The sequence below is a fragment of the Cetorhinus maximus genome, chromosome 21 (assembly GCF_964194155.1).
Source record: "Cetorhinus maximus chromosome 21, sCetMax3.hap1.1, whole genome shotgun sequence".
NCBI lineage: Eukaryota > Metazoa > Chordata > Chondrichthyes > Lamniformes > Cetorhinidae > Cetorhinus > Cetorhinus maximus.
Window position 1 is genome coordinate 26,584,302 of NC_135899.1, and position 13,225 is coordinate 26,597,526.

General features: G+C 43.4%; 1 protein-coding gene across 1 annotated transcript; it reads right to left on the reverse strand.

The window, feature by feature from the left end:
• Positions 1-6,734: 6,734 nt before the first annotated feature.
• LOC144695376 (muscarinic acetylcholine receptor M2-like) lies at positions 6,735-8,099 on the reverse strand. The gene is given in 1 exon segment (XM_078566272.1): positions 6,735-8,099. A coding segment is annotated over 1 exon segment (1,365 nt).
• Between the last annotated feature and the right edge of the window lie 5,126 nt (positions 8,100-13,225).

The window sequence follows — 13,225 nt, forward strand, 5'->3', positions numbered from 1 at the left end:
CTCGTTGCTAATAATGCGTGAAGCTGATTCCTTAAGGAATGTTTTCATGTTCAGAATACAACATATACCTGGTTTGTGTCAAGTGCCGGGGTGGGTATACTTTTTGATTTTGGGAGGGACATTTTGTGTTGGAATGAGGGGCAGACATTTTGTGTTGGCTGTGGGAGGTGTGCCGGGTGTGGAGGAGAATATTTGAGCCAGCAACACCTCAATTTTAAAATTCTCATCCTGTGTCTCCATGGCCTCACCTCTCCCTATCTCTCTGTCTCCTCCAGCCCCACAACACGGTCAGATCTCTGCACTCATCCAACTCTGGCCTCTTAAGTATCCCCAATTTTTATCCACCATTGGTGGCTGTGCCTTCTGCTGGCTGGGGCCTAAGTTCTGAATTCCCTCCATAAACCTTTCTGACTCACTACCTCCATCTCTTTCTTTCAGATACTCCAAAGAAACCTGTGTCTTTGACAAGGATTTTGATGAGAATGTGTGACTATCTCCTTGGCTTGACATCAGTTTTTGGTTTGATTTACTCTCTGGTGAAGCACTTTGGAAAGTTTCACTATGTTAAAGGTGCTGTATAAATACAGTTGTTGAAACAGTCATTGAACCTCACCATCCAGCCCAGGCAGAGAGAGACACAACACGGTCCTGCTGTGTGTGGCTGTATCAACACGGGAAGGGAAGAGATTTCAAAATCAGGATCATATATTCCAGAAACTCTTCCTGCCACACTGGAGCGTAATCGCAGCATCTTATCTATCAGTGCTCCTTTGCCAAACCCACTCACCACTTGACCTTTATTTCAGAGCTTTAATTGCTGTTATCTTGGATTTACAATGTGTCACCTGCCTAAGATCCTGTCGGTCTCACTATCTAAACCACTCCCTATCAGCACGGTTCAGTCCCCTGGTTAATGATGTAGATTAGTGGATTATTAAGGACAGAGGCTGGTGGCTGCATCAAGTTCAATCCCACAGATTCCTGTCACTTCCCAGAAGCGTGTGATCAGGCCATTTGTTCATGTGAATTTATATAGACAGGACTTTGTCCCCACAAGTGCTGTGCGGTGGTCACTCCTACTCATACTGTAACGGATAGATGCATCTGCGACAGGCAGGTTGCTAAGGGTGAGGTCGAGTATGTTTTTCCCTCATCGCATCCGACACAGAGTGTCTCATTCTCCTCACACTCGAAACAAACTGTCTCCAAACCCCCGCCAACCCCAACACAACATGATTCACCCTCAGACCCAACACACATTGTCTCCCTCCCACACCCCAACACAAACTGTTTCCCCAGCACAAAATGTCTCCCCCCACCCACAACCGACATCAATGGTCTCCTCACCTTCCCCCTCCTCCCATCCCCCCTGCCTACCCCACCACACACTCGGCACAAAATGTCTCTCCCCCATGCCCCTGAGCCCAGCATAATTTCTCCTCCTGCACACCCGTGACAAAGCTTCCCCTTGGACTAATCCAGCAATGGTGACCCCTCACCTACACCTGGCACAAACTATCTCTTCCGTCCCACCCACACCCAGCACAAACTATCTCCCTCACCCCAACTAACCCGCACCCACACACCCCACCCCACACGATCCACATCCACACCCACACCTACACCCTCACCCACACCCGACACAAAGTATCTCTCCCCCTGGACACCCGACATTTTTGCTGATTATTTATTTGATAATCTCTCCTATGAAATGCCCTGGGACATTATACTCCTTTAAACATGCGAGACAGATGAAAGTTGTTGCTGTTGTATTGCTGTGCCACAGTGGGTAGATGGCAAACATTACACTGAGGCTACAAAAGAACTTAGTACAATGACATTTCTTCATACCGACAAATATTTACCCTGGTGAAGTACAGGGCATGAGGTAACATATCAAGCTACCTTGAAATATGCACAAACCCTGGAAAACACAAGTCAGTTGTGAAGGTAAATTATTTTCTTGACAATTAGCAGTTGTTAGCTGATGAAAATTCCATCCACTTGGGATGAAACTCCAGAGGGAGGAGAATGGTCCTTTGGGTGGTTCTCATCCCTTGAGAGCCTCAGTGAATGCCGGGCTGGTGTCATCATTAAAAGGTGACAGCAAAAGGCATTTTGAAGCAATGAGATTCGTGCCTCGGAGCTCAGGCAGCATTTCTGGGAGAGAAACAGAGTCCACCTTTTAGCTCAATGATCTCTCATCCCGATGTCTGATCATTGGTCTGAAACTTTGGGAAGAATCTTCCCACCATAGACCCCGCTGGAATGGGGGGACCATTTTTTGGCTCGGGAACCAGATTCACGGTTTTGTGCCGCCGGCTTTTGGCTCTTTCGCAGAGCAAGTTTAACCTCATCTCCCCTCGGAGCTTGCCAAACATCTGGGGAGGGAGGATGGGCGGAGTGAAGCAGCCATTCTGTCTGAGGAAGGGTTTCTCATGAATGGAATCATCACATGGGTTACAAGGGCTCATCAACACTGCAACTTTCTGGCAGCAGCAGCCACAGGAATGCAGAGGAGACCTGGGAAGGCCTGGAGGCTAATCCTTTACCCGGAGGTTCTGCTGCAGGTTCCGAGGGACTGCAGTAAGGTGAGCTCGACGAGGAATCGGAGGGAAGAGGACAAGGTCTCCAACCAAGCAGGTGTGGGTGGAAGTGACTGAGGATCTGCAGCGGAAGTGTGTTCCCTCCAACCTGGAGACAGAGATCCAGAATGGCAGGAAATTGGGAAAGGAAAGTGGCATCACACTTCCAGGTGCAAAGCCCCCCCACCCTGCCTTGCCTAGCCTTCTCCTGCACAGCAAGTCTCAGGTCAACACACTTTGCAGCTCCATTCATTCCTCCCAATACAGCTTCCCTATCTGAACAGCCAACACTCACATTCACCCTCAGCCTATTCCCCTCTCACGCCCATGCCTCACTGTCACCCTCCACAAATGTTGTACTTACCTCCACTGCACTCAGGAAACAGGCTCCATGCCTGGGGAATCCAGGATTAATTGTTGAAAGGGGACTTATTTCTTTCTGAACCAGCTCAGACTTCCCGACTGATGCATGGGGATTCCATCCTTCGCTTTCAATCCCACTGTAGGAAAGGCAGAAAACAAAGAGACTTCATTGGGATCCTGACCCAAATCCGACCCACTCACCCTAGGCTTTGGCTGCAACGGGGTGGGAACATTCTTCCCATTCACTCTGCTTCTTTCTCCACAGATGCTGCCTAACCTGCTGAGGAAATCCAGCATTTCTTGTTTTTATTTCAGATTTCCAGCATCTGCAGTATTTTGCTTTTGTTGAGATTCATGCTGAAATGGAGAGATTGAGGGAGGGGAGCCACAGACCCCTGTAAAGCAGTTCATTACACTTTTCTGTTTCTGGCTATAAAGGCATTAAAACATATTGATTGCTCCGGAGAGTTATTAGTCTTGCAACAAACATGAGGCAAACTACATATCATCGGAATATCAATAGGCATGATCGAAAATAAAATCCAGCATCTTGAAAATGGCCAAACCTCTCTGTGACATTCTGCTACATTTCAGCTGCTATATAACTGTGCTTTGTTATTTTACATCTTCCTTTATAACAAGCACATCTCCTGCGCTGGGATCAATGAGTCATCCAAATGTCAGAGGATCAGGGTCTCTGTTCCGTAATGACTCACTTAGCTGAACACATTGAGACTAAGAACAGGCTCGATAGCTGGAAAGGTGCAAAAGCGTTTCACGACCAGAAACTGAACTGGACCAGCCATGCAAATAGTGTGGCTACAAGAGTAAGCCAGAGGCTAGGAATCATTCGACGAGTAACTCACCTCCTGACTCCCCAAAGCCTGTCCACCATCGTCAAGGCACAAGTCAGGAGTGTGATGGAATACTCCCCAATCACCTGGATGAGTGCAACTCCCACAACACTCAAGAAGCTTGACACCATCCAGGACAAAGCAGCCCGCTTGATTTGATTTGATTGGTGTCATATCCACAGACATTCACTCCCTCCACCACTGACGGACAGCAGCAGCAGCAGTGTGTACCATCTGCAAGGTGCACTGCAAGAATTCACCAAGGAACCTTCGAAAGCACCTTCCAAACCCACAACCAATACCATCTAGAAGGACAATGGGCAGCAGATAGATGGGAACACCACCACCTGGAAGTTCTCCTCCAAGCCATCCTGACTTGGAAATATATCACCATTCCTTCACTGTCACTGGGTCAAAACCCTGTAACTCCCTCCCTAACAGAACCGTAGGTGTGCCTACAGCACATGGACTGCAGAAGTTCAACAATGCAGCTTAGTGCCACCTTCTCAAGGGCAATTAGTGATGGGCAATAAAAGCTGGCCCAGCCAGCGATGCCCACATCCCGTGAATGAATTTCTAAACAATGTATTCAGGATTTTGCGAGAGAGTTTACCTAAGTATCTACTCGCCATTATGAGGCTCGGTGTCAACATCGGAGCTCTGCCAAGATTCTACGGATCCTAACCAATCTCAGTTCATTTAAAGTCAGTGAGTTGATGTTGTTCAGTTATCATTGAACTTAACGATGTTATGATCTAATTAACTTAAGGGCAGAGTTTAATGCTGATAAAGATCAGAAATTCATTAGAGGAACCCACTTGACATATTGGCATGGGCCACATGACTATGAATTATTATAATATCAGGAGAACCGTCTTCAGTTTAAAATGGATATTGTTCTGTGTCTTCAAATGTGTTGTTCAAAATAATTGATGAATTAGCATTTAAACAACTGAAACAGAATAGTTTAAAACAGTGCCTGGAGTACACACACGAGAAGCACCATGTGCATTGCATAATTTGAAGAAGTTGGATCAGTTATATTACATTTCTTCTTCAGTTCTCTATCTGAACCACGGGAAATTGCTGTGATTTTTTACTCCGCAATGGATGTGGAGATAGGCTCAGAGTGTGCCTCAGCCGGAAGGGGGATCAAATTGTGTGCTCTTTGCATTAATCCGATCCACATGCTGGTTGTCTAAGCTAAATGCCCCATCCCGCTCTTTATATGACACTGTCGCAGCTCAATTAGTTCACTCAATGAGTAATGATGTAAAAGTGTACATTCCTCACTAAAGATGCTGACGCTGTGTTTATGATGCTTAAATATTGACCCAATTCATCTTCCAGTTCATTCATAGACACATTCTAATCATCAGCACGTCCTTCATTTCTAACATACATTACATATTTATTGGATAGAATTCAAATGTATTTCAAATATTAGATGTAGCAGCTGTCTTTTTTTATTGTTTCATGGGATGGCAAGGTCAGCTTTTGTTGCTCATCACTAATTTCCCTTGACCTGAGTGATTTGCTCCGGCATTTCAGATGGTAGTTAAGAGTCAACCACATTTTTGTGCTTCTAGCGTCACACGTAGGCCAGACCAGTTTAGGATGGCAGATTTACTTCTCTAAAGGGGATTAGTGAAGCAGCTGAGTTTTTACAGCAATTGATAATTGTTTCATGGTCCAAATTATTGAGTGTTATGATGTGGCAGGTGATATGTGCCAGGCAGGCGAGGATCACAAAGGAAATTTAGCCACCCAATCACAACGGTTTTGCAATTTGTATTTATTACAAAAAATATCTGTGCACTGAATTCAGAAGGAGCGAGTCACCTAACTAATTTAGAGATATAAAAAATTACAATAAAACATTGATTGACAAAAGAATTTAAACACATATATAAGGTTACTTGATGTTATAATAAATCCCAAAATTCCTCATTCATCTGACTCCCAACTGCACAACCCTTTAAGGCAACAGTCCAAAACAGATTTTACATTTAAATAAGCAATCCAGCAGGGTTACCACAGCACCCACTTGACAGTGGAATTCCAACGGCTTTTAACACAATTTTAGTTGCTGGAGCAGCACTTCTTCTTCAGAGTAGCTAGAGGCTTTTCCAAATTCTGGTTCACACAGTGTACCTTTCCAGATTTTCCATGGCCATCCCCACATAGCCTTTATCCTTCTTTATGTGATTTTCTCTCTCATTAATGTATAAAGTACCATTGTTATACAGGCCTTTGAAATTTACTTTTCCCATGATATAAAAATCTATCATGTCATCATTATGATCAGTACTTTCTGGAAAAATAAACTGATTGCTTTGCTTCACTTATCTTGTTAGTTGTAAACATTACACCATCCCTTTGAAAATCAAACAAACCCTTCACTTATCTAAAAATGCACATTTCATTCAAACCCTATCTGTGGAATCCATTTCAAAAGTCTGTTTGATAAACTCCTTTGATAATATCAATCTTGTAGCCTAAGTGTCTCTAGCCTAATTAAGGCATTCACACAGGCAGAACCACCCGCACTCACATCCTACAATAATAATGTTTTGTGACACTGAGACTAGCTTTATATTCCAAAGTTTTATTACCTTAATTTGAATTCCACATGTGCCGGGGTGGTCTATGAACACAGATCCCCAGAGTTTTGATTGGGCCTCTGGAATAAGTCCTGTGGAATAAGTAGGTCAGGTGTTTCTCACGTCTTGGTGCAGACTCGATGGGCTGAAGGGCCTCTTCTGCACTGTGTGATTCTGTGCAGTCCAGCGATACTAGCCCCTTTTCCCCCAACACCCCAGCCACTTCTACTTGATCCATAACCTGACACAATAAACAGATTAGTTATACATATTTTTTATCTGTACATCATGAAAGTAACCATCATTGTATACATATGGTGTAGCTGCTTTTATCTTGCTGCACGAATGTTCTTGTACTGACACAGGAAAAGACGCTTGAAGGTTTTCTTGAAGGTGTTATTACACAGTGCATAGCAGGCTGGGTTCATAGCGCTGTTGATGTAAGTGAACCAGTATCCAATAGTCCAGACTGTGCTGGGGATGCAGGCTGAGCAAACGGTGTCAATGAGCACCACGCCATTGTATGGGGCAAACGTGATGATAAATGCCAGGACACTAGCCAGGACGGCCCTAGTCACCTTCTTCTGTCGGGATACAGCTCCCTTCCTCTTCTTAGCAGGGGTATTGGTCATTGTAACAATCTTATTGCCCGCTCTGATCTCTCTGTTATTCTCATCTTTGCTGCTGACACCTGGCATTATTCCTGTCTTGGTGCCACAGTCGTCACTTTTATGAGATTTGCTAACTATCTTTATACATGAACCTTTGGAGTTGTTCATCCTGAAACGTTTTGATGGGACCACACTGGGGGAAGTTGACTAATTGGAGAGCTCCTTCTCTCCTTAGTCACAATTGTGAGTCATTATTTCACCAGCTAGTTTGACATTCTGCATTTTGACATGTGGTAAACTGTCAGGAGTATTTGGAATGTTGTTGTTATTCGGGTCCATTCTGTTGTCCATCACCAGCGAGGGTGAAATTATTCCCTTGCTTGATTCATACTCTATTTTAACTCCCTTTATTCGACTCTTGCTCACATGAGATATTTGCACAGCCAAAATCACCATGATGATATCATAGGCATAGATGGTAACTACAGCTAAGACAAAGGGGACCACTGGCTTTGAGAAGAGCTGTCCGTAACACTGACCCTCACCAGCTGTCTGCTCCCCTACGATGAACTGCCAGAACAAAATGACAGGAGCATTCAGGATAAACGAAAACACCCAAACAGTTGCGATAATCATCCCTGCTGCCTTCGATGTTCTCTTCACGGAGTAGCTAAAGGGTTTTGTCACACAGAAGCAGCGGTCAACGCTGATGATCAGGAGGTTCATGGCAGAGGCGAGACTGACAATATAAGCGAGAGTAAGCCATAAATCACAAACCACTGGGCCCATCGGCCAGTATCCAACTACAATGTAAATGGTGCACAGCTTCATAGAGAATATGCCAATAATCAAATCAGAACAGGCCAAGCTGAAAATAAAGTAGTTGTTGATAGTTTGTAAATGTCTGTTTACTGTGATAGAAACAAGAACCAGAATGTTTCCAATAATGGCCACCAAACTTAAAGATCCTGTCACAATTACAAGGAAGACCACTCTGACTGTTTTGTAGGAACTTCCTCTTTTAGTGTCAAACAAGCTTGTTAAGTTGCTGAGAGATTCATTCGTCTCAGATGATTCATTCATTTGCCATCATTTCCCTCTGAGATGTCGTTAGCACAGGCGAGGCCTAAGTGTAGAAGAGAAAAGGGAAATGATGAGGAAAGAGATTTCAGATGTTTTGCGGTTAGAAGACAACTAGTCGCCATAGTAAAGTTCTACCAGCAAGGACATACGAAGCTATCTGCTCTTATAAACTTGCAAATTTTTGCCAGTATGTTACGGTTTTCATGAGGAATAATTTCATAGGCCACTTACTGTACAAGAAATTTTGAGTTAATAGTTAATTACCCTTGTGTCAAACTGCATGAAGATGATAAAAGCAAAATACTGCAGATGCTGGAAATCTGAAACCAAAGCAGAAAATGCTGGAAAAGCTGAGGAGATCTGACAGAATCTGTGGAAAGAGAAACAGAGTTGACGTTTCAGCAGGTCTGACAGCATCTGTGTGGAGAGAAAGAGTTGACGTTTTGGCCACTCCCTAAAGCCTGCCCACTCCTTCCCCAAATCCTCATTCTTCCCATTCTCTTAAGGCCGAGTCTTCCAAGGTCAAGGCAGTCACCTCAGTCTCAACATTGTACACTATCAGTTTTAGTTTTGCTTTTGTTACGCTTAATCTAACCAATACAATTGTCCTTAAATCATTATTTATTGGATAATTTTAAAGGTTCACTACTTTATTTCCTGCAGCTGTCATGTTTCCTCCCTTGTCTCTGCTCCTCTCACGCTCCCTGTTATAGACATCATTCCTTCACGGGCCTGGCAAGCACAGGATCAGAAGTCAGCCATTCAGCCTCTCAGGTTTACTTCACCATTCAGTTAGATCATGGCTGATCTGTGCCTCCACTGCATTTTCCTTCTTTTGATCCATAGTCTTTGACACCCTTACCTCACACAAATACATCAATCTCAACCAGGAAAATTTCAATCCATCCACCGTCCATGGCCCTTTGGTGAGAGGTTTCCAGAGCGTAGACGGTGATATGATGTGTTACACAAAATTCTTCAACATTCACTTTTTATTGTTCATTCATGGAATGGGCTGGCTATTAATTGTCCACCCCTAATTGTCTAATAGGAAAAACCCTGGGAATATCAGCACCTTGTGAATGAGGTATAACAGGGTTTCTACCTGCGTAGCTAGTTCAGAATTGCTACTAAATAGCCTTTCTGGCCCTGAGAGATTGATTTTATACTTGTAGAATGACACATTATCCCATCATAATAAAAAAAAGTATCATTTTTTAATTTATGACTTTTTAGCATTTGCCCCATGATAACTGTCAACGATTTAATTTCCAACTGTAACATTTAAATTCAAAGTGCAGGGATTTGTTAGCTTTTAACTCTGTAGAGTAAATCCATCTGAACTCTGACAGCTGATGGGTTTGGGGTAGTGGGGTGTGGAAGGGAACAGTGAAGTCATTTGACCCATTCCAGCCCTAGAATCTAAAGGCCTTCTTCACTGCTGCCGCTGTGCATTGGTGGGTGGAGGCAGTGGTTGTTTAAGGTGATGATGGATGGCGTGCCGTTCAATCTGCCTCCATTTTCCTGGATGGTGTCGGGCTTCCTGAATGTCATTGGACCCACTCATCCTGAGAAGTGGACAATGTTCCATCACACTCCTCTCTTTTGCCTTGTAGATGGTGGCCAGGCTTTGGGGAGTTGGCAAGTGAGTTACTCACTGCAGGATTCCCAGCATCCAACCTGCACTTGTGGCCATATTATTATTATGGCAGGTCCAGTTCAGTTTCTGGTCAATAGTAACCCCAGGGATTTTGAGAGTAGGGGATTCAGCAATGTCAATGCCGTTGAGTATCAAGGGGAGGTGTTTCGACTCTTTCTTCTTGGAGATGGACAAGCCCTGGCACTTGTGTAGCGTGAATGTTACTTACCACTTATCCATGCAAGCCTGATGATGTCCAGGTTTTGCTGCATATGGACACGGGCTGCTTCAGTATCTGTGGTTTCACAAATCATACTGAATATCATGAAAGCATCAGTGAACATTCCCACTTCTGATCTTATGGAGGGAAGGTCATTGATCAGTCAGATGAAGATGGTTGGGGTGAGGACATTGTCTTCAGTAATTTGTTTTTGTTCATTTATGGGATGTGGGCTTCGCTGGCTAGGCCAGCATTGATTGCTCATTTTCAATTGTCCTTGACAAGGTGGTGCTGAGCTGATTTTTGAACCGCTGCCTTCCACATGGAGCAGTTACACCCACATAGTTGTTAGGGAGGGAGTTCCAGGATATTGTCCCAGGGACAGTGAAGGAATGCTGATATATTTCCAAGTCAGAATAGTGAGTGGCTTGGAGGGGAACTTCGAGGTGCTGGTGTTCCCATATATCTGCGGCTCTTGTCCTGCTAGATGCTAGCAGTCATGGGGCTCGAAAAGTGCTGTCTAAGAAGCCTTGGAGAGTTCCTGCAGTTTATCTTGTAGATGGTACACACTGCTGCCACTTTTCATCGGTGGTGGAGGCACTGAATGTTTATAGATGGAGTGTCAATCAAGCAGCTGCTTTGACCTGGATAGTGTCAAGATTCTGGAATGTGTTGGAGCTGCATTTTCCTGGCAAGTGGAGAATATTACATCACACTCCTTTCTTGTGTATTGAAGATGGTTCTCAGGCAAGTGAGCTACTCACTGCAGGATTCCTAGCATCCAACCTGCTCTTGTAGCCACAGTATGCATACGGCTTGGTCCAGTTCAGCTTCTTGTCAATGGTAAAATCCAGGAGGTTGATAGTGGGGGATTCCGCGATGATGATGCCATTGAATGTCAAGGGGGGATGGTGAGATTCTCCGTTGCAGGTGATGGTCATTTCTGGCTCTTGTGTGGCCCGAGTGTTACCCGCTACTTGTCAGCCCAAGCATGGACATTGTCCAGGCCTCAATGCATTTGGACATGGGCTGCTTCAGTATCTGAGGAGTCGCGAATGGTGCTGAATATTGTGCAATCATCAGTGAACATGTCCACTTCTGACCTTATGATGGAAGGAAGGTCATTGATGTAACAACTGAGGATGGTTGGCCTGAGGACACGACCCTGCAGTAGGTAGTGAAGCTGAGCTAGCTGACTTCCAACAACCACAACCATCTTTCGTTGTGCAAGATATGACTCCAAGCAACAGAGAGCTTTCCCTTGATTCCCATTGGCTCCAGTTTTTCTTGGGCTCCTTGATGCCACACGCGGTCAAATGCAGCCTTGATGCCAAGGGCAGTGACCCTCGCTCCACCTCTGGTGTCCAGCCCTTTTGTCCATGTTTCAACCAAGGCTGTAATTAGGTCAGAAGCTGAGTGAACCTGGTGGAACCCAGTCTGAGCGTCTGTGAGCACTTTATTGCTAAGCATGTGCTGCTTGGCAGCACTGTTGATGGCTCTTTCCATCACTTTTCTGATAAACAAGAGTAGACTGATGTGGTGGTAATTATCTGGGTTCGATTTGTCCTGCCTTTTGTGTACAGGGCATGTTTGGGCAATTTTCCACTTTGCTGGCTACGGGAGTATAATCATTTTTATAATGTTTTTCTATTTGTTGTGAAGTAGGTTTATGGGTGTAGGCGTAGTTTTTCCTGTTTGCGTGAGTAATTACAGTTGCAGTCAAGCAGACTGCAAGATTGAAATTGTAAAATATGTTAGGCATAGAAATGTGCTTGAACTGCTCATGAGTAAACATGGATGCTGGTTTGGCATGTAAGGTGTGAAAGGAATTTGCATTTTTTTATATAACTTAAGGAATCATTTGGATTTCAAAGGAATTTTAGTCTGTTTACAGCCAGCCAGATAAGCAAGGCTAAGGAATGTGTTAATTTTTCTGAAAGGTAACTGACAATATTGGCAACTTGAAAGTCTTTCTATTGTGAGGAGAATACAGTTTCAAAGACATATGGAACAATACAATTTACATATTAAAGAGGCAGAAACATGCATAAAGGAGAATTAAAGGCTATGTGAGGAGAAGGCCATGTAAAATCTAATGGGAGCATGTGTAACAGCCTTCAAGAACCTCAAGATATTTGGGAATAAGTCTGCTATGTAAAGTAACTGAAGTTGGGGAAAGCCATTTTGAATTCCACAGTCAAATAAATACTGTGTTAAATTGCTGGTTTTGTTTTAAATTTAAACTCTATTTTGGACTGTTGTCTTAAACAGTGTGTGTAACTTGGAGTCTGGCTAATTAGGAATTTTAGGAATTGTGAGAGCAATAAGTAGTTGCAGTCTTATGTATGTGTTTGAAGTCTTTTATTTTATTCATAAATAATCTAATTTAATTTTTAAATGCTCTAAAGGTTTTGGTGGACTCATTACTTCTGAATTCAGTGCACACATCTTCTCGTAATAAATACAAATGGAATAACTGCTGTGATAGAGTGACCAAGTATAACTTGTGGATTTGGTCCACCTGGCACTCATCATCTGCCACTTCATAACAATTTGGGGGCCCTTAATGTGGGATATTTGAAATTCCTTCATTGGTTTGGAGTTGGTGAATCTTAAGGTTATGAGTTCGAGAAGCACATTGAATTCAGGAGTTGGTGTGAGGATTTTAAATTGTTGAGACTGCAAGAAATGTCTGTATCCATGGCTGAAACTTCTTTTTGAAGTAGGAGGTATAACACTGATTGGGATACAAAAAGTATCTAAGGGAAATTTAATATCATTGGTGGATAAGTTGAAGTTGAGTTTACATGTAGGAGAAAAGAAAGAAAACATAGTTAAAGTGATAGCATTTGAAGTTTGAAGGGATATCTGAAATTAATAAGTCATAGCTGGAGGGAGTGAGACTTCAGTTACAAATGAGGAATCTTGAACTTGAACAAGCAAAGGAACTGAAAAAGCTTGAATTAGAAGGAGCCGTAAGGGCAGAAAAGGAAACAGACAGAGAATTGGAATTAAAAAGCTAGAGGCAAAAGAAGGAAGAAAAGAAAAGAGAGAGAGTATTTCAAGGAGAAATTGAATTTTGACCTTCAGAGGGAGAATATAACAATAGAGGAAAGTGGGAAGGAATGAGAAAGGGAATACTGGCTTAAAAAGTTGGACCTTAAAAATGATCTCAGCTGCTGAGGACAGTTCGGATGATGAAAGAACCCTCAAACGAAAACCTAGTGGTGAGAAGTTTAAGTTTGTGCAAGCTCTTCCAAAGTTTCA